At 43.2% G+C, this 19,356-nt stretch overlaps 1 protein-coding gene across 1 annotated transcript in view; it reads right to left on the reverse strand.

The window, feature by feature from the left end:
• Positions 1-3,015: 3,015 nt before the first annotated feature.
• The window catches only part of LOC308473027 (serotriflin-like), a gene marked incomplete at its 5' end in the record, with an annotated part of 47,179 nt that continues 30,838 nt past the window's right edge, over positions 3,016-19,356 (reverse strand). The window contains 8 exons of the mRNA XM_080998276.1: positions 3,016-3,269; positions 4,773-4,861; positions 6,813-6,907; positions 7,428-7,576; positions 9,058-9,145; positions 12,389-12,493; positions 12,954-13,015; positions 15,628-15,717. Of these exons, the coding sequence (XP_080854402.1) occupies positions 3,142-3,269; positions 4,773-4,861; positions 6,813-6,907; positions 7,428-7,576; positions 9,058-9,145; positions 12,389-12,493; positions 12,954-13,015; positions 15,628-15,717 (806 nt within the window). The 3' untranslated portion in view covers positions 3,016-3,141. The remainder of the gene's footprint in view (positions 3,270-4,772; positions 4,862-6,812; positions 6,908-7,427; positions 7,577-9,057; positions 9,146-12,388; positions 12,494-12,953; positions 13,016-15,627; positions 15,718-19,356) is intronic.

Consider the following 19,356-nt stretch of genomic DNA (forward strand, 5'->3'; position numbering starts at 1 on the left):
GGTGTGCCTTTTACACTTGGACATTGAAAACACAGTGAATTAAGTTTGTGTTTCAATGTTGAAATTAAGAAATTGTAAAACGGTTCAGGCATTTCAAGACTTAGCCCTTGAAGTATCATAGTCTTTTTCTATTTACTGTCCAATAGACATTCTTAAAGCCATCCAAAAGTACAAACATAATAATTTCCCCCCTCCTAGAAAAGGCTTTTTCTCAACAAGAGAGGGAACATCTGATCGGCAAGGTAATGTTTCCTGGCACCTGAGTTTCCTGTCCACCAGAGGCCTTGAGATGTTTCTGCTTCTTGAATAGCAGTTATCCCACTGTGGTTAGTCACAGGGCAAACATCCTTTAAAGCTGGTGGAAGCACTTTGAGATGTCGGGTGGGAGGAGACACTTGTCATTCAATGTGTGTGTGATAGAGAGAGAAAGGGAGAGGGAGAGAGAGAGAGAGTGTGACCATAGCTGCTAGAGGGCTGTGAAAATTTGTGTCCTGGGCTTTTTAGACTCATCTACCCCGTGTTTTTTTTCTAGAAAAAGTGCTGCAACTCACCATGAGCGCCTCCCTTCTTCTCATGATGGCAATGGCACCCACCTGAGAGGTGCCAGAACTGAGTTCCAGTGAGCTCTGGCTGAAAAAAGCCCTGGGCAGCTGCCATTTGCATCAGGAAGGAAGCTGAAAATAGGGGTAACTCTTCTCTATTGTTCACTTATATATATTTATTTCAGTATTTATATCAGAGCCTGGCAATAGTTTTAATAAAAGTGGTTTGGATCCTAAGATATGTTAAGGAAGCTTCCAGCACCTTCCTTCCCTCTAGATCCCACTGGACCCCTTGAAAAGTCTCTCCAGAAAGCGGGGCCCCCATCTGAGATAAACAATAAAGCTCTGTATTTAGGAGCATAAAATCCAAGGCACGGATATACCGTATTTTTCGCTCTATAAGATGCACCAGACCACAAGACACACCTAGTTTTTGGAGGAGGAAAACAAGAAAAAAAATATTCTGAATCTCATAAGCCAGAACAGCAAGAGGGATCACTGTGCAGTGAAAGCAGCAATCCCTCTTGCTGTTCTGGCTTCTGGGATAGCTGCGCAGCCTGCATTCGTTCCATAAGATGCACACACATTTCCACTTACTTTTTAGGAGGGAAAAAGTGAGTCTTCTAGAACAAAAAATACGGTATGTTTGAGAAGGCCTAGAACAACAGGAACATTGTGTCCGGACCACAGGAAGTAATAGCTTCACACTGTTCTGTGCTGATCAGGCCACATGTGGAGTGCTGTGCCCAGTTGTGGGCACCACATTTTAAGAATGACACTGACGTAACTGCAGTGTCTCTAAAGAAGAGTGACAAGGACAGACAGGGGTCTCAAAACCAAGTAATAGAAAGAGCTGAGTATGCTTAGCCTGCAGAAAAGAAGGTTTAGGGAGAACATGATAGTGGTCTTCAAATACAAGTTGCAGGTCCTCCAAGTGTCCCTATTTTCCAGCGACGTCCCTAATTTAGAGAAGTCATCCCCGTTTCTGATTTGATCCCAGAATGTCCCACTTTTCCTTAGGCTGTCCCTATTTTAATGGGAGAAATGTTGGAGGGTATGGAGTTATTTGACCTCCAAGCCGTCTGAAGGAAATTCTGTATTGGGAAGTTTTTTTTTAATGTTTAATGATGTTTTTATATATGTTGCAAGCTGCCCAGAGTGCTAAGGCAACCAATAAGATGTGTGGGGTATAAATAGTAAAATTATCGTTATGGAATGGGACGTCCCTATTTTCATCAGAGAAATCTTGGAGGGTATGAAGTTGGAGCAAATTTGTTAACTGTTGCTCCACAGGCAAGAACTAGAAATGATGGACAGAAGTTTCCAGAAGCAAATTTCAGCTAAGGATTAAGAGAAGCTTCTAATGGTATGAGCTGTTCAGCAATGGAACAGACAGCCTCAGAAGATGTAGGCTCTTTTTTCTGGAGGTATTTAAGCAAAGGCTCCACAGCCACCGGGTGTCTGGGAGTGCTGCAGTTGCATCCTCCATTGTGGATACTGGACTCAGTCGGGGGCTGGACAATGACTGTCAAGGTCCTTTCAAGTTCTGTGGCCTTATGAATAGAGGGTGTGCCATAGGGGACTGCTGAGGGAAATTCCTAGATTGAACAGAGAGCTTCCTGGCCTTCCAGAGAGGATTTCAAGGGGGAAAGAAAGGGATGGGACATTTTCCCTCCTTGAATTTCCTTAACTAACTTAGGATCCAACCCTGTCTCTTCCTAGAATGGATTTATCATAGTTCTTCTGTTCCTTCCACATGCCCCTATTTCTTGGTGTTCTATATACTTGGTTATATGACAATACTTTCCATCAGTTTCCCCAGAAACATGAAACTAATTTCCAGGATCCTCCTGCCTCCCTTTTAAAAATTGCTGTTACATTGGCTACTATCCAGTCCTCAGGTGTGCCATCTGATCTGAAGGACAAGTTATATATTTTCGTTAGAAGATCAGCTACCTCATATTTGAGTTCTTTGAGAACTCTTGCGTGGATGTCATCTGGACCCAGCAATTTTTCAGTTTATATTTTCTCTGTTGATGCTACTGTATTTAAATAACTTTTTTTTGGTCGGTCCTAATATTTTTAGCAATGTGTTCCTGTTCCACAAATTCTTTTTTTAGGATCCCTTACTGTCTGCTTACCATTTTGTGGCCAAATTTTGTGTTCCTTTTCATTCCCTTCATTTGAACAGTTTAAAACCTCCTTAGATTCCACTTCTTAACCTCACTGGCACCCTCTTGGTCTTCATGTTACCTTTGCTGATCTGTGGCTTGCACTCCAGTTGAGTTTCTAATATTGTTTCTAAACAACTCCCTAGCATTTTGGAGCGATTGTTTCAGTTTCTCATTGAGCATAGGATGTTAACTATGCTATGCAATGTGAGCCCTGGTGTAGCAGCTGCTAATTTTGTAAATTGTAAATTTTCTTCCTGTCCTGACTTCCAGTCCCACCTTACACAAAAAATACATCCATGTATGCAAGATAATTTATTTTTCAATTTTAAAAGCATGTTTACAAATTTCATTTGGAAAAGATCATTAAAAGATTCTGAAGGTGAGTTTGTGGAGTTCAACGAAAATCATAAGTGCCAAAAGGAGACCTATTTTATTTCATTCTTACACAGGCAAGAAGCAGTGCAGTCTTTCAGCATGTTTGGTTTCGTACATCCTTGTGACTTCACTAAGTCAGGGCAGTTGGTGAACATATCAGTATGTTTGCAAGGGTTGGCTGAAAGTGAAAAGAAGAACACACTACCATCAGTCTGGACATTAACAAAAGCAAAACATCCCCAATAGATTCAAACTCTAGGGACGCTTTCATTTTTAGTTCATATACTGGAGCTTAAGATCAAAACTGAAGATTATACAAAAGAAAAAAGAACACTGAACATATTATTTAACAGTTGTTCTAATGGATGCAATAATTAAATGCATAAACAGTTTAGCAACCCTGACCATAACTCAGAAGAAAAGGCCTGAAAAACAAGCCTTATGAGGAATGGTTGAGGGAGTTGGGCATGTTTAACCTGGAGAAGAGGAGACGGAGAGGTGATATAACAGCTAACTTCAAGTATCTGAAAGGCCGTCACATGTAAGATGGGGCAAGCATGTTTCCTCCTCCTCCAGAGGATAGAACCTGAACCAATGGAGTCAAATTATAAGAAAGGAGATTCCGAAAAACATCAGGAAGAACTTCTGACAGGAGGAGCTGTTTGACAGTGGAATGGACTCCCTTGGGAGGTGGTGGACTCTCCTTGCTTGGAGGTTCTTAAGCAGAGGTTGAGTGGCCATCTGCCCTGGCTGCTTTAGTTGAGATTCCTGCATTGCAGGAGGTTGTACTAGATGACCATACCAACTCTACAATCCTATGATGCTGTGAAATTGGGCAGGCTTTCATTGCCACATCTTATGAACATTATGTAGAAATCCTTACATTCACCTTAAAAATTTAAAAGGTTATTGTGACTCAGGAGGCAGAAGCCTTTCCGCAGGTGGTATGACCTCCCCACCATCAATGGAGAAGTGGTACTGTCATCAGTGCCAGTTTTGGGCAAGATTGTGTCCATTTGGGGCAAGATCTTTGGTGCTGATGGGAGCGCTGCTACTCCGCCTTTGGCAGATGTGTCAGGGTGTGCAGTAGCGGCAGGAGAAATTAGGTGGTGGTGGGAGTGGCAGCAAGGCAAGACAGAACTTCTCATTTCACCTCTAGTGGTGAAATGGGATGTGCTGCCCCGGCTTCCATCAAATTCAGTGAGATTTTCTTCTGAGTAACTAGGTTTGGAATATGCTGGTTTTAGCATTCAAATTTAGAATATAATTGGCGATATCCCTTCCACTCTACAAATAACCTTGTAATCTTGGGGGAACAGAGATATCTATATATCTATATAGATCTTCATAAGCAGCAGTGGATCTCTGCCTGCCCATCTCCTGCTTTCTTCCTGGCTAAACTGTCCGGGCCGAGCATCTCTTTGGCAGTGTATTGTGCATGCAGCGCAGAAGTATCATATCTGGATGCAAGACTTCCACATCACACCAGCACTGCTCCCAGTGCACACTGGGGCAGATCCAGAAGTAGGGCCTGTAAGCAGAAATCAGCACAGCTTTTCCTACTATCCCTTATACTAACTTGGTGACAGTTAACAGGCCCAATGAGTTCTGAATTCTGACTGAGTGCCCTTTCTAAAGAAAAGATGGAGAAGCTTTAATATTTGAAGTTATTTGTACGTACTGCATAATTTGTTGTCACAAGCATGACGGCAGTCCCCGCAAGATGGTCCAGACTTATATGGGGTTTTAAGTAAGCCTTGTATGTTCCCTCTGGAATGAGAAATGCAAAAAAGTGCACAGTTTTTTTTAATTTATCTCATGAAATTTATATAAATATATATTTTTTTTAAAAACCCCAAAGCAGCTCAGTCCTGGTATGCTGTAGCCGGTTGTTTGTATTCAGAGGGAGCAACCTAGTGGCGTCAGTCCAGTAATGCTGTGCTCTAGGTGCTAGTGGGAATGGAAATGAGGCTGGGATGCCTTGGCTGGAGAGTGAAGAAGTCTTGCCTGTAGAATTACTAGAGAGGCAGGACATCACATTGGGAGGGATAAAACACAACTACTTTATTTTCCTATGTGCAACCTAAGCTGCTTGCACAACACCACATCCCTGTTTCTAAACAGAGAAGGGTGACAACTCAACCCAGAACAAGCCAATGCAAATGAACTTAATGAACACAGCATGTTGTAATTTGGATTATTCTAATGTTCTGTGGAGATTATTCTGTCCGTTGACAATCTGCTATTAACTCCCTTTATCTTGTGGACCTGCCAGTGTTATGTAATCTCTCAGGAATGTTAATAGCTGGATACCTCTTCCAAAGGGCTGGGGCTGTATCATCAGTAAAGAGAATCTCATGGGCGTTATTCACAGACTGTACCATATGTGCCCACTATCAATGCAACAAAATATGATCAAGGGGTTCCTGTATCTCCATACACTTTTCAAGAGAATCCTTTACCCTCTTGGGTAAAACTTCCTGGGTTCTGAACTTTGAAGAATTTGGCTCTGCGTTGCTTGTCAAAGATGCCAGCCTTTGTTAAGCCCCTTGAACAGGGCTTTGCAGCTGCTACTGGTCCGCCTAACAGAGGTGCCTGAAAATCTCTTTCAGCTGAGCCAGGTCTTTGTCTGCCCCCATCTGCTCCTATATGACATCTGGTGCAGGGCAGGCAGGTATGGCTTGGCTTGGCTGAAATATCCTGGTGGGTCAAACAGGGAAGCCAGGTTGGAGGTTCCCAACACTGGTTTAGAGCAAACTTAATAAATATGTAAATGAATAAAAAAGAACATTCTTTTCTGAGGCACTGTGGCTCACTTAATGCTGAATATGCTGCTGGTGTGAATTGGTGGATGACAGAAGCTATGGGCACTAAGAGAGGAGGATTGCAAGGAGTGGGGGCGCTGCCTTTTGTGCCTTTTCACAGTATTAAAGCAAGGTTAAACCATAGCTAAGGGACGTGGGTGGCACTGTGGTCTAAACCACAGAACCTAGGGCTTGCTAATCAGAAGGTCGGCGGTTCGAATCCCTGCAGCGGGGTGAGCTCCTGTTGTTCGGTCCCAGCTCCTGCCAACTTAGCAGTTTGAAAGCACGTCAAGTGCAAGTAGATAAATAGGTACCCCTCCGGCGGGAAGGTAAACAGAGTTTCCATGCACTGCTCTGGTTTTGCCAGAAGCGGCTTAGTCATGCTGGCCACATGACCTGGAAGCTGTCTGCAGACAAACACCAGCTCCCTAGGCGAGTAAAGCGAGATGAGCGCCGCAACCCCAGAGTCATCTGCGACTGGACTTAACGGTCAGGGGTCCCTTTACCTAAACTATAGCTAAACTGGTGCACCAAACTTTAACAGGACTAAAGGTACCAACTGTTCAGGAGGACTCCCAAAATAAAGTTTTCCAGAGGTTGCCAGAAAATTATTTTGGGATTTTGACTCAGCCAAACACAACACAACACAACACAACACCAGCTGCTGCCACCTGATTACCCAAGGTAATAGGAATGACCTGGCTGTTTTTGTTTTCTAGCTGGCTAGCAACCATTGACATCCCGAGTTACTGCTTTACTAGTGTGCAAACTTCCTGTGGCTGTTATGAGAGTTGTTCCATTCCGTTTTTATAGTCTAATGTATTTCATATTTATGTTTAAAATGTGTTGTTAAATCCCTTGAAGACGTTGTGTAACAAACAGCTAACAAGCTCAATAAATAATTAAATAGTACATACGCAGGACAGTAGTGGCAAAAGTAGAGGTATTTCAAGCGGTTTTGAGGGCAGTGGGCAGCATAACAACCAATTCTGTAAGACCTGTACCAAACCACCTGTAGATATAAAAACATCCACACAAGAAAATACGTTAGAATCTAACTGTTTTCATAATGAGCCAGAAAAACATACATTTAACACCAGCATTAAAAATAAAAATAAAACAACCCCTAGATTTCATCACTTTGTGTTGAAAAGGGGGTATGACACTAAAGAAATAAACAATTTCCAAGTAACAATTCCAATAATTTTCTTCCAATAATTTTCTTCCTCTGGGAGATGCAGCTCAGAAATGTATACAGCTGTGAATGTGAATGGCATCATGGGGGTCTGAAGAAACCACAGAAAGAAAGGCACAGCAGAGATAAAGACAATCCATTATCTGAACTTCCTATGTGAAAAATATGAAAAAAGTACTGGGTGAAACACGAGGAACACAACCACCCCTTCTCAGTTTCCTTTCCTTATCTGTGAGGTCCCAGGCAGCAGCAAGCCAAGATGCAAGTGGGCTATCAGGCATGGATTGACTAGCTGAACCATGCGCTTGACAAAGATACAAAACGGTGTTTGAGTTACCTGAGTGTAATGGCCAATTACGGCCCCTGGACGGACTGCTCCAACACCGTACTTGAAATCTTCCACCTCGTTGTACCAAGCTTGAATCACGTCATTCCATGAAGTAGCGTGAGATGATGCATATATATTTTCACCGCATGAAAAGCCATCTAGAAGTGGAGACGGGAAGCATTAACAAAACTCATGATTCCTGACCTAGGAAATTCTGTAAACGAGGAGTCATGCAATGCTTCAAGGGAACATGCTGCAACAGGTAAAAGCTTGTTTATTCAAGCAGAATTTGTTCACCCGAAAAGGAGAGATTTTATTTACTGTATGTAACCCATTTGAGCCAGTGCTTGACCAACACAGAATCTTTGCTTAATTGAGAATCATAAATCTTATAACTTCTTTGATACAGTTCTATTTGGGATACCTTTTGATGTTCCATGTTTCTTGCTTAGTGTTTAGGAGTTATCTATATCTGATTAAACTGGGAAGCAGCTGTTCAGTTTTAAACTATGGGGTGAAAGGGGGGATATAAAATATGAACTGGGCACACTAATGTATAATTGCCCAGGTATTTGTCTTTATATTAAATGTTTGTTATACAAGAATATCTTTATTTCAACCAATATTATAATCCCTCTTTAGAGACAGAAGTCTTTGTTTCAGTAGGGTACATTCTTAGCTAGAAATGTTTCAGTTTAAAGTGTTGTAACAGGTAGAGAAAAATGGAACTCTACGTTGGTGGCACAATGTTATATCACAAATACAGTGCATATAAATCACTTTTTCTTTACCAGTCTAGCTGAGTCCCAGATGTGGGCAGAATTTGTAGTTTACATTTGATATGGAAAACTGAGTTGCAATGAAAGGTAGAGGAAGAAAGAAGAGTCTGCATTTTGGTACAAGCAATAAATAATGAAGAATTAATTTTAACGAGTAAACTTATTCAAAGGTGTTACCAGAAAGAAACATTTGTCAGTTACTTTTAGTAAATGTTAGTAAATGTTTAGTAAATGTTTTTCATGTGGTTCTGATTCTTTGGTGACTATCCATAGGTTCACTAGAGCAAATTAAAATATTCTGAATTTAGAACCTGTCAGCGTATAAGACATTAAACATATCTATTATACAGCCCAAAAAGGCTAATCTCAGCTGTGCTGTATAAATTGCTGAATAGCTGGCATCCTTTGATGAATTCCAAAGTAATATCTTCAGTGGAAGAAAGTGGAAGCTGAAAGGTCTTGTTTTAAAATGTTACCATTTCTGAATTGTTAGTGACTGCGAAAGATTTATTATTTTAGTGATTAACTACATACTTCCAGGATCCGGAATGAACATGTATGAACTGCTGTGTGGTGCTTTAAAAATTGGATGCATCTAAGGTGGATGCAGCATGTATAGAGGCAAAGGTATGCTGATTTCTGAGTTTGGATGTTAGAAAGAACTCGAACATTCCTCTGTATTATTCCCTTTTTGTGGCATTCTTCCAGTGTGTTTTTTTTAAAAATATGCTTTTTAAAAATTATGCTCAGACTGACGACTGCAAGGTTGTTGAAGGAATAAGTGAATGCTGATTGAATGTGGATTATATTATAGATCTCTCTAAAACATGTCTACAGTGCTTACTGACAGCTCTACTTGCCAGCAATTCTTTGGTCTGGTGGGCTGTGGGCAAAACGACATTTCTTTGCCACGCGTTCGGCATTTGCTCTCGCCGCAGGACTCCATTCCTAAATGAAAAAAGATGTAGCAAAGGTGAGAATGGAGGCATACTGTAAAGATGGAGAAGATAATATCTGTCTGATTGCTTGTCACCTTTCAGCTTTCTTCAAAACCTTGATGTGTATGTCCACGTGTGCATGCATGTTCCCCTTTAATGATAGTTATTTTGTGGCTGTGTCATGGCTTGAATATATGAAGGAAAAACAGAACTGCCGTCCTTTCCCATCACTCTTTCATTCTTGGGAGCCAGTCCCAACCCAGCACTTGCCCAAGATATCTTGGCACCTGAGACAAACCACAAAATGGTGCCCCCCACTGGGAAAGAAGGGGGGGGGAATGAGGTTCTACATCAGAAAAAAATGGGGGGGGGGGGATAAAGACCAACATTGGGAACAAATGGGGACTGAAGAACTACATTGGGAACAAGGGAGGGAATCAAATCAGCCTTACCTGATGGTTGAGCTGGTAATCAGAGGCTCTCATGGGGGGAAAGGGGCCATCTCTGAATCATGCCAGGTGGGTGCAGAGCCCAGGAGACCCCAGAGGGCAGCCCCAGATATTTCCTCCTTAGAAGTGGGAGGAGATGAGCAGTCCCTCCTATTTGCTGAGGGGGAAGTGGCATTGGGGGGGGGGGTACCAAGGTGGTAGCAGACCTGTCCTCCGAGGAAGGCACCACTGGTGGCAACAGTGACAGGCAGCATGTTCCTTGGAGTCAGAACTGCTGCCCCTGTGGATTCTGCTGCCTGAGGCGGTTGCCTCAGCTTGCCTCATGGGAGGGCTGGTTCTGCCCCAACCCCAACACCTGGCTGATCTTAACCATAGTTTAGCATCACATCTGCCTGACTCCTGTCAGCCCTGCTTAATGGCAGTAACCATCATTCAAACCCTGATTAAGAGACTGATGCGAGTGGCACTGTGGTCTAAACCACGGAGCCTCTTGGACTTGCCGATCAGAAGGTTGGCAGTTCGAATCCCCACAACGGGGTGAGCTCCCGTTGCTCTGTCCCAGCTCCTGCCAACCTAGCAGTTTGAAAGCGTGCCAGTGCGAGTAGATGAATAGGTACCACTGCAGCGGGAAGGCAAACAGCATTTCCGTGCGCTCTGGTTTCCGTCACGGTGTTTGGTTGCACCAGAAGCAGTTTAGCCATGCTGGCCACATGACCCGGAAAGCTGTCTGTGGACAAACGCCGGTTCCCTCAGCCTAAAGCGAGATGAGCACCACACCCCATAGTCGCCTTTGACTGGACTTAACCATCCAGGGGTCCTTTACCTTTTACCTAAGAGACTGAGTTACCGTATTTTTCGCTCTATAACACGCACCTGACCATAACACGCACATCGTTTTTAGAGGAGGAAAACAAGGGAAAAAATATTCTGAATGAAACAGTGGACGTATCATTTTTGTGCTTCATGCTGTGGCCACAGACATGTGATCTGATGGTGAATTTGGGGTGACCCAATGCAAAAATCCTGAGAATCCCTGTGGATCCATGCTTTGTAACCACGTTTTTGCACCATTGCAGCCCCAGGCAACAGTGGGTGCCTGATTTTGGGGGGGCAGGCTGTAGCCATGGACATGCTATGTGCTCTGATGGTGAATTTTGGCTGACCCAATGCAAAGATCCTGAGGATCCATGTGGATCCATGCTTTGTAACCACGTTTTTGCACCATTGCAGCCCCAGGCAACAGTGGGTGCGTGATTTTGGGGGGGCAGGCTGTAGCCATGGACATGCTGTGTGCTCTGATGGTGAATTTGGGGTGACCCAATGCAAAGATCCTGAGGATCCATGTGGATCCATGCTTTGTAACCACATTTTAAGTGGGGAGGGAAGGAAAAACACAGAAGGCTAAGAATGCAGGAGAGGGCTATAACGTGAGGAAAGGAAGGCAAAAGTTCCCCCCCACCCACCCACACAAGCCAGCCAGCGCGCTCGCTCTCTCTCTCTCTCTCTCTCTCCCATCTGCATGTTTTCCGGCTGCCTGATATTTATTTTTTTTAATTGCCTTGACAGAAGAAAGCATTTTAACTGCATTAAGAACTATTTAGCAGCGAAACCTAAGCTTTGCCATCCCTTAAGAGGTACAGACACTGTAATCTTCCAGATCGCATGAATTTACAGGCAAAACACTGTTTAAGGATTTCATCCTTTTAAATTGAAGAAAGCATATTTGAATGCTGTGTGTCCCCAAAAACAAAAAGCAGGAAGTCAAATCAGAGTTTTAAGCTGAACCTGTAATCTCTCTTCCCTTCACAAACATTGTTCCCTCCGAAGCACAGAGAGGAAAGCAGACACTCTGCTTTCCCCTCTGCTTGCCTGGAGGGGAGGGGCTTTCCCTGCTCTTTGTTCCGTTTCAGCAAACACAGCAACGAAACAGAGAGGGTGGGCAGTAAGACCCTGAGGCAGAATGCAGGAAAGCAGCTGCTTCCTCTTTTCCCCTCTGCTTGCCTGGAGGGGAGGGGCTTTCCCTGCTCTTTGTTCCGTTTCAGCAATCGTGAAGCCCGATTTGATTTTTGTCTGATTTTTCGGCTCCAGGGACCACACATTCGCTCCATAACACGCACAGACATTTCCCCTTCCTTTTCAGGAGAAAAAATCTGCGTGTTATAGAGCGAAAAATACGGTAGGCACTCTCAGCTACTACTAAGTTACTACTGAGGTAAGTGCATATTCATAGCCCACTACATGGACAAGTGGAGGCAGGGAAAGCATACATGGTTTTTTCCTCCTGATTGGACGAGAACATGTAGGAAGTTAAAGCAAGCAAGGGGGTGGATTATATCTGTCCAAGGGAACACAAAGCGCAGAGGTGAGAAGCGGCATCAATAGACTCCGAGCCTGCGCTATTATTTCTAATGATTACTGCAACTCATTAAGCTGAACCTTGCTTGCTTAACATGAATTGGCATGACTTCCTTAAGCTGACTCTAATATCACAAGCTAAGAACCCCCAGCCAGCCAACTGAGGAGGCACAAGGGGTAGCCTGGTTACAGTCTGGTTCCCCATTTGCATTGTATTTCTGTTGAAATCATACTGATTAGTTCTAAATTTGCACTTATACCTATGAATTAGCATATGCAAATATCATGTGCCTGCTTGTCCTTTTTCCCTTGTGAAATGCAAATCTGCTTGTGAGCCTCATTCTTGAAGTGATCAAGAACAAGTTTTCTGCCTGCAAGAAAGTGTAGTAAACATGCAAAGCACTTGCCAATGTACCTGGAACTATGAATTTCACCTCTTTCTATCTTACCATCTTCAGCATGTTGCTTGCAGTTGGCTTCACTTCTCTCCGCAGGGCATTGTGCTTGTCAAGAATTTGCTTTTGGTCACCTGGTCCAACCCCTAGTGCATGTGCCTAAAATGAGAGAGTGATTAAATTCCTCTTGCATTTATTCATAATATATTACACCAATATAATTTTAGCACTGTTTCTGTAAGAATCATGGCCATGGTGAATACATGCCATAAATGAAATCTGACATAAACAAAATCTCAGTTGTAAGCTGTTGTAAACTGTTGGGCAATGCCGTGGCATTAACTTCTCTCTGACGTACTCTGGATAAATCCACAGTTATTGAAATCAACTTCCTCCATTAAGTATGATCTTCTTAAAATTTATTGTCTTCACAGATGAAGCAGTGAAGCACATTTTGGCTAATTAAAGAGAATGTTTAGGTTGACGAAGCTCCAATCTCGTATTTGAAAACAACCCAGCTAACTTTAGTAACTTTTCATGTCCCACTGACTGAGACAGGAGAGTTAAGCATCTCTCAGTATTGCTACATTACACAACGTAAAAAACAACAACACTTTACCCTTGAAGCAGGCTGTTGCAGCAGAGCAGCAAGACTCAGCAACACGATGAGCAGGATCATCTCTGAAAACAAAATAACACTGGAGATATTATCTTAGAGTTTCTGTTTAAATAAAGAGCGTACTTATTGAAACATGGTGCCACTCTTCTGAGTAGTAGTTTAAATTTCAAAATGCTCATGTGGCTCCACATGAGAAAATAGATTTGTGCCTCCTAGAACAGGGCAGGTGGCAGATCAGAACCTGCTGGAAGATCTCTGGATGCAATGGATGAATAAGGCTTGTTTAAGAGTGGCAATTTATTTTAGCAGATTTATACCACACCCTCCCAATGAATGTACAATGCTCAAAATAGCTTACAACTTACTGAAACCCACCCCCACCCCAAAATCAGGCAGTTAGAAATAATTATTGACCTGTAGTAACTCGGATGCAGATTTGTATTTACACACACTGTATTTACACATACAACGCGGGTGGCGCTGCGGTCTAAACCACTGAGCCTCTTGAACTTGCCAGTGGGAAGGTCGGCTGTTCGAATCTGTGTGACAGAGTGAGCTCCTATTGCTCTGTCCCAGCTCCTGCCAACCTAGCAGTTCGAAAGCAGACCGGTGCAAGTAGATAAATAGGTACCGCTGTGGCAGGAAGGTAAACGGCATTTCCATGCGCTCTGGTTTCCATCACAGTGTTCTGTTGCGCCAGAAGCGGTTGAGTCATGCTGGCCACATGACCCGGAACACCAGCTCCCTTAGCCTGAAGCTAGATGAGCACCACACCCCATAGTCACCTTTGACTGGACTTAACTGTCCAGGAGTCCTTTACCTTTACCTCCCATGAGAAAGCATGACAGTAAACTTTTGTAAAACATACATTAGATACACCCCCAGCATTACAGCCAATGAAGACAGATGGCTTAAGTGCAGATTCTTCAGTAGGAATTAGATCAATAAGATGCATCCTCCTGAGCAATTATTTTTATACAATTTATCTTACTTAACTCTCCTAGCAACCTTCATGTAGGTGGTTATGGGATACAGCGGGCTAATGTATAGGTTAACAAACACCCCCCCCCCCCGCTTAAACCTTACCTTATTATTTCAAGGAAGACTTGAAGTACCTTCTTTGTAGCTTCAAAGAGGTTATGGAAATTAACGGGCGATGTTATGCTTATATACCTCTCCTGTTTCCTGCTTTGCAGAATGACTCAGTGTCCAACCGTAAATTACACACCTCATTGACCAGTCAGAAGTTTGAATCTGTCACATGTCTTTTTAACAATGTTTTATTTCCTGAAAAATTCCAACCAGCATCTTATGATGGATTGATATCTGTGCCTTTTCTTTATCCTGTGGCATCATTTTATCGCTGGTAGATCTAAACACATCATTGACTCAATATACATTGTAATGAGAGGAATTCACAAGCTATTGCTGCTACCAAAGATGTTTCTTCCTTCCTTCTTTCTGTGTATGAAGTAATGCACTGGTGCTGTCATAATCTAGTAAACAAGGATGTACGGTAAGTGTTTTTAACCTGTTACTGCAGATGTTGAAGTGATAGGAAATCTTCTTGTTTTGAAAGTTGGACCCATTCCCTCCCTCCCCTGCTCCACTCCTTTGCTGATTCCCGCATCTATTGATGCATTGATGCCACTCAGCTGGTATTCCTGGAGATGATGTTATCACACGCCAACGGCCATTTAAATCTTCAGTATTTGCTTATGTTCAATTAGCATCACAGTGGAGATATAATTTCTGCAAATACTTCCTGTTGCATGTGCTCAGTTCTGGATTACCCAATAAGCAGACTAAGAATGTCCTTACGGAATCAGCAAAGCAGAGGCACCATAAAATAAATAATAAATGAGAGGATGTTTTTGTTGTTGAAAACTTTAATACAGTGGTACCTTGGGTTACAGACACTTCAGGTTACAGATGCTTCAGGTTACAGACTCCGCTAACCCAGAAATAGTACCTCGGGTTAAGAACTTTGCTTCAGGATGAGAACAGATATCACGTGGTGGTGGTGCGGCAGCAGCAGGAGGCCCCATTAGCTAAAGTGGTGCTTCAGGTTAAGAACAGTTTTAGGCCTAAAGTGGCTGGGAACAGAAGAGCAAAAATGTATTATCATTACAAAGTTTAACGCTACAGTGGTACCTCGGGTTAAGAACTTAATTCGTTCTGGAGGTCCGTTCTTAACCTGAAACTGTTCTTAACCTGAAGCACCACTTTAGCTAATGGGGCGATTTCTGTTCTCATCCTGAAGCAAAGTTCTTAACACGAGGTACTATTTCGGGGTTAGCGGAGTCTGTAACCTGAAGCGTCTGTAACCTGAGGCACCACTGTAATTCATTTCAAGACACAATATGACAATCCAGTTGATTTGTTTTGATGATACAGACATCCATTCATTGTAAATTAAACTTACAAAATTCTGAAATAGACTTTAAAAGCAAATCACTTGATACCAGTTGGCTAATACATATAAATCTGACTCTGGTCTTATAGATATGGGTACAGCTGCCCACAAACCTGACCAGGCTGTGACAGGTGTGGAGGAGGTGTCTGAAGTTACTCCTTTCTCCTAAGATGGAGGGAACACACAGTGAAACACCTTGTTCCCCATATTGTTCTATCACCAAATGTAACCCAAGTCCAACTGTACAGTTAAACACACCCTTGTAAACCCCTCCACGGCCTTCTAACATCTTTCTGTTCTTTTTAAAATCGGAAGCATTAATCAGGGCAATCTCTTCCTGATGCAGAACTGCAGAGAGAAAGAAGCATTGAGGTGCTCATTAACATTTCAGACTCTGCCAGCAGATCACAGGGATCACACAGATACCGATCGTTGCCTCTCCTGACAGGAGCCGGCTATTGAGCCTCTTCCCATAAATGAGTCCTGGAGTTCCTGGATTGATAGTGCCAACTCTATGTCTCTTAGAAGGGAATTCCACAAGGTAGGAGGCTTAAAAAAAAATGGTTCCACTGAGAAAAGTGAGAAATTTTATGGCTACTGCCGACTTGCCTGCAGAAGACATATCAAAAGATATATTGCCTTATACTGACTGCAAAGAAGCCCAGTACTGCAAGAAAATTATGAAAAAACAAGCCAATGGCAGTGCGATAGGAACAGCACTGCACTTCAAAGACAAATTTCTGATATCTATGCTGTAATTGAAGTTGAAGCTAATATGAAGAGGAGAGGTGAAGAAGCACCAGGTAGATTTTCTTTTCTAAACTATATGCACAATATATGAACAATATGAACAATATATTCTCACAATGATGCAATATGGAATGATGGAACACAGTGTGTATTTCCAAGTGTGCATCGTATTGTGTACAATGTATTTTTCTAACAAGTGCTCTGCCCCTTTTCTCAGCTAAACAGAATAAAAAACTCTCAGGACGGACTTGATTCCCTTTCTGTACTGTGTAGGGAAGCAGGCATGCAGCGGCGGAGCAAGCGGATCGGGTTCTTGGGGCAGTGGGCGGGGCCAGCTGCCTGTGGGGCGAGCCGGGGCAGCACGCTCCGCGGGGCCTCCAAGGAGAAGAGTTTGGATTTGGTATCCCATTTTATCACTACCTTAGGGAGTCTCAAAGTGGCTCACAATCTCCTTTCCCTTCCTCCCCCACAAAAAAACACTCTGTGAGGTGAGTGAGGCTGAGAGACTTCAGAGAAGTGTGACTAGACCAAGGTCACCCAGCAGCTGCATGTGGAGGAGCAGAGACGCGAACCCGGTTCACCAGATTACGAGTCCACCGCTCCTCCCACTCAGTCGTCCTACAGCTGGGGGGAGGGAGGCAGCAGGAGGACCATTTAGGCAGCGTGGAGCCTGCGTGCGCCTAAGCCACCGTGTCTCTCCCAGGAGACACGTGTGGCTCGGGTGCACTGCAGGCCCTGCGTTGAGTGCCGCCCGGCATTTTGTCACCCTGTCCCCAAGTGGTGGTCTGCCCCCACCGCACCCCCTTCCTCCGCCATTGCAGACATGCTTCATCAAGTCAGCTTCGATGAATTCATCCAGAATTTTGCAATCAGAAAATCTAGACAGAAAAGTGATTTTAATTTCAGCACACATGTAAGTTTCATGTCATTTGAAAAATATTATTTTATTTTATGGTTTCGTATTGCTTTTTTAAAAATCACATACAGGGTTGCTTAGGGCTTCTGTAGGTCTTAATCCAGCCCTTCCTGCACTTCTGTAACCTATTTAGGTAGAACATGACAATGGGGAAGCAAAAAACAGTAAGTAATATTGTAAGTAATTTCTTGATTTCTACAAGCTGTAATGCTCAAAATCAAACATACGGCTAGAACAAGCTATATCTTGAACGCTTCTTGATAAGTTGTTGGCACAGGGCCAATAATATGTCATTTATACCTCACTTACTAGACTGAAGTTTTGCCTCTTGTTTTGGTTTTCTAACACAATATGCTTCAATATTTTGGCCACCTCATGAGAAGAGAAGACTCCCTGGAAAAGACCCTGATGTTGGGAAAGATTGAGGGCACAAGGAGAAGGGGACGACAGAGGACGAGATGGTTGGACAGTGTTCTCGAAGCTACAAACATGAGTCTGATCAAACTGCGGGAGACAGTGGAAGACAGAAGTGCCTGGCGTGCTCTGGTCCATGGGGTCACGAAGAGTCGGACACGACTAAACGACTAAACAACAACAACAACACAATATGGGTTGGTTTGGGAAATAGTGAGAAGATTGGGCTGGGCTCCAATACTATGCCTGTCCTATGGAGTCAGGGGTCTGGAGGGTGGTCTCATTTCTGCATTGGTAGGCTTTCTTTCATCCACTTCTCTTTGAAAAGAAGAGCAATCCTTCCCACTTAAAAATCAGCGGTCAGGGTGTAGAATGAGGATTTATTGCTCAATTAAAGTACAATCATGGCCTTATATGCATATTAAATTCTTAGATGGTTAAGTCCACAAACCCATTGTCCATGAACTGGCCTATTGCAAACTGAGTCTGAGTGGTCCCATTGTGTTAATTCTGGCTATGAAAAATATTAGTCGTCTCCATAAATATATTTCTAAAAAAGAACACTTCCAAGTGTTCTTACAACTGAGGACCAGTGAAGGTGCATTCCAATCTTGTGAATGGTTCAGCCTACAATATATGCTCAGGTTGCTATGACTAAAAGATTTTGTTAAAAGCAACCTATGTTTGGAACATTAAAAACATTGGTCTCTTCTCCCCGCCTCATAATATAAGAGGAAACTTTGTCTAGGACTGCCTCCACTGATTGCAATTAATTATATTAAAGAGATTGTGAAACATTGTTGGTTACTTTGTCATTATGGAAACAATATGGGCTGCTTGAATTAGCTAATAAATGAAAAGGCATCAAAAACATATTGGGAAATCAGAAATGAAACAGCAATCCCCAAGTAACCCCCCCCCCCATATTTGCAAACACAAAAAAAATATAGCCTTCAGATTATTTCAAAAACAGGGACAAATCTGGTGGAAAAACACCACTGAAACCTTAATGATTCAGGATCATAAGAATTTACTTAGTAGGTTGGGCCTAGGTGGAAGTCAGATGTGTTTGGGGCATTAAAGTGTGCCCAGCAACTGTGGTTTCCTCATGGCTCCTGCTCCAAGGGTTATCATAATCCATGGAGATGGGTTGGCAGCTGCAGAAGCTGGGGTGAGTGGCAGGTGTGGTGGCCTCATCAAGATCACCATGGTGTATGGCCTCTGGGAGCTGGGTGGGCATCCTGGCCAGCTTCCCCCACAACAATGTGCTGTTTACAGCCCCCTTTGAGGCAGCAGGGTTCAGTGGTTGCAGGCTGTGTAGGGGTTTCTCCTGGGTTCCCTACATTCCCCTTCTCCTCCCCCTATTGTGCAGCCCATCAGGGGGCAGTTTTCAGTCCTCCCTGCTCCATTCCAGGAATGCAGGTTTTTCTGTGGTGAAGGGGGGTAATTTTATCATACACACCCATTTTCTCTTTGGGGCAGGTTACTGTTAATGTTTGGGGCTCCTGTCAACATTTTATAGCCTTTGACAGGCTAAGAAGTTCCATAAATTATGATGGAAGGTAGATGCTGTGTGACTTTCCCATAGCCTCTTAAGTTCCTCCCTTGCCCATTTGTTCCTGAGGGTTATTGTGTGCCCTAGTACTTTGCATGCTTCATACTCTCAGGGAAGAAGGCTTATACCACTAGCTCCCTCCATACATCTCTCAGTTGTTTTATTGGAGCTACAGGAATTCCCCTACCAGTCAGTTGTTATACACCTACACTTTACAGGGATGCATACATACTGTACATGGTTACATGCACTACAAGTCTTCCAATGGGGGCTGTGTGATGACAACCTTACATTTTTATGTATATAGGAAGAAAGGCAGCACACTTGGACAGTGAATGAAATAGTATGGACA

The sequence above is a fragment of the Podarcis pityusensis genome, assembly GCF_964106645.2.
Source record: "Podarcis pityusensis genome assembly, chromosome: 3".
In the NCBI taxonomy this organism is placed as follows: Eukaryota; Metazoa; Chordata; class Lepidosauria; order Squamata; family Lacertidae; genus Podarcis; species Podarcis pityusensis.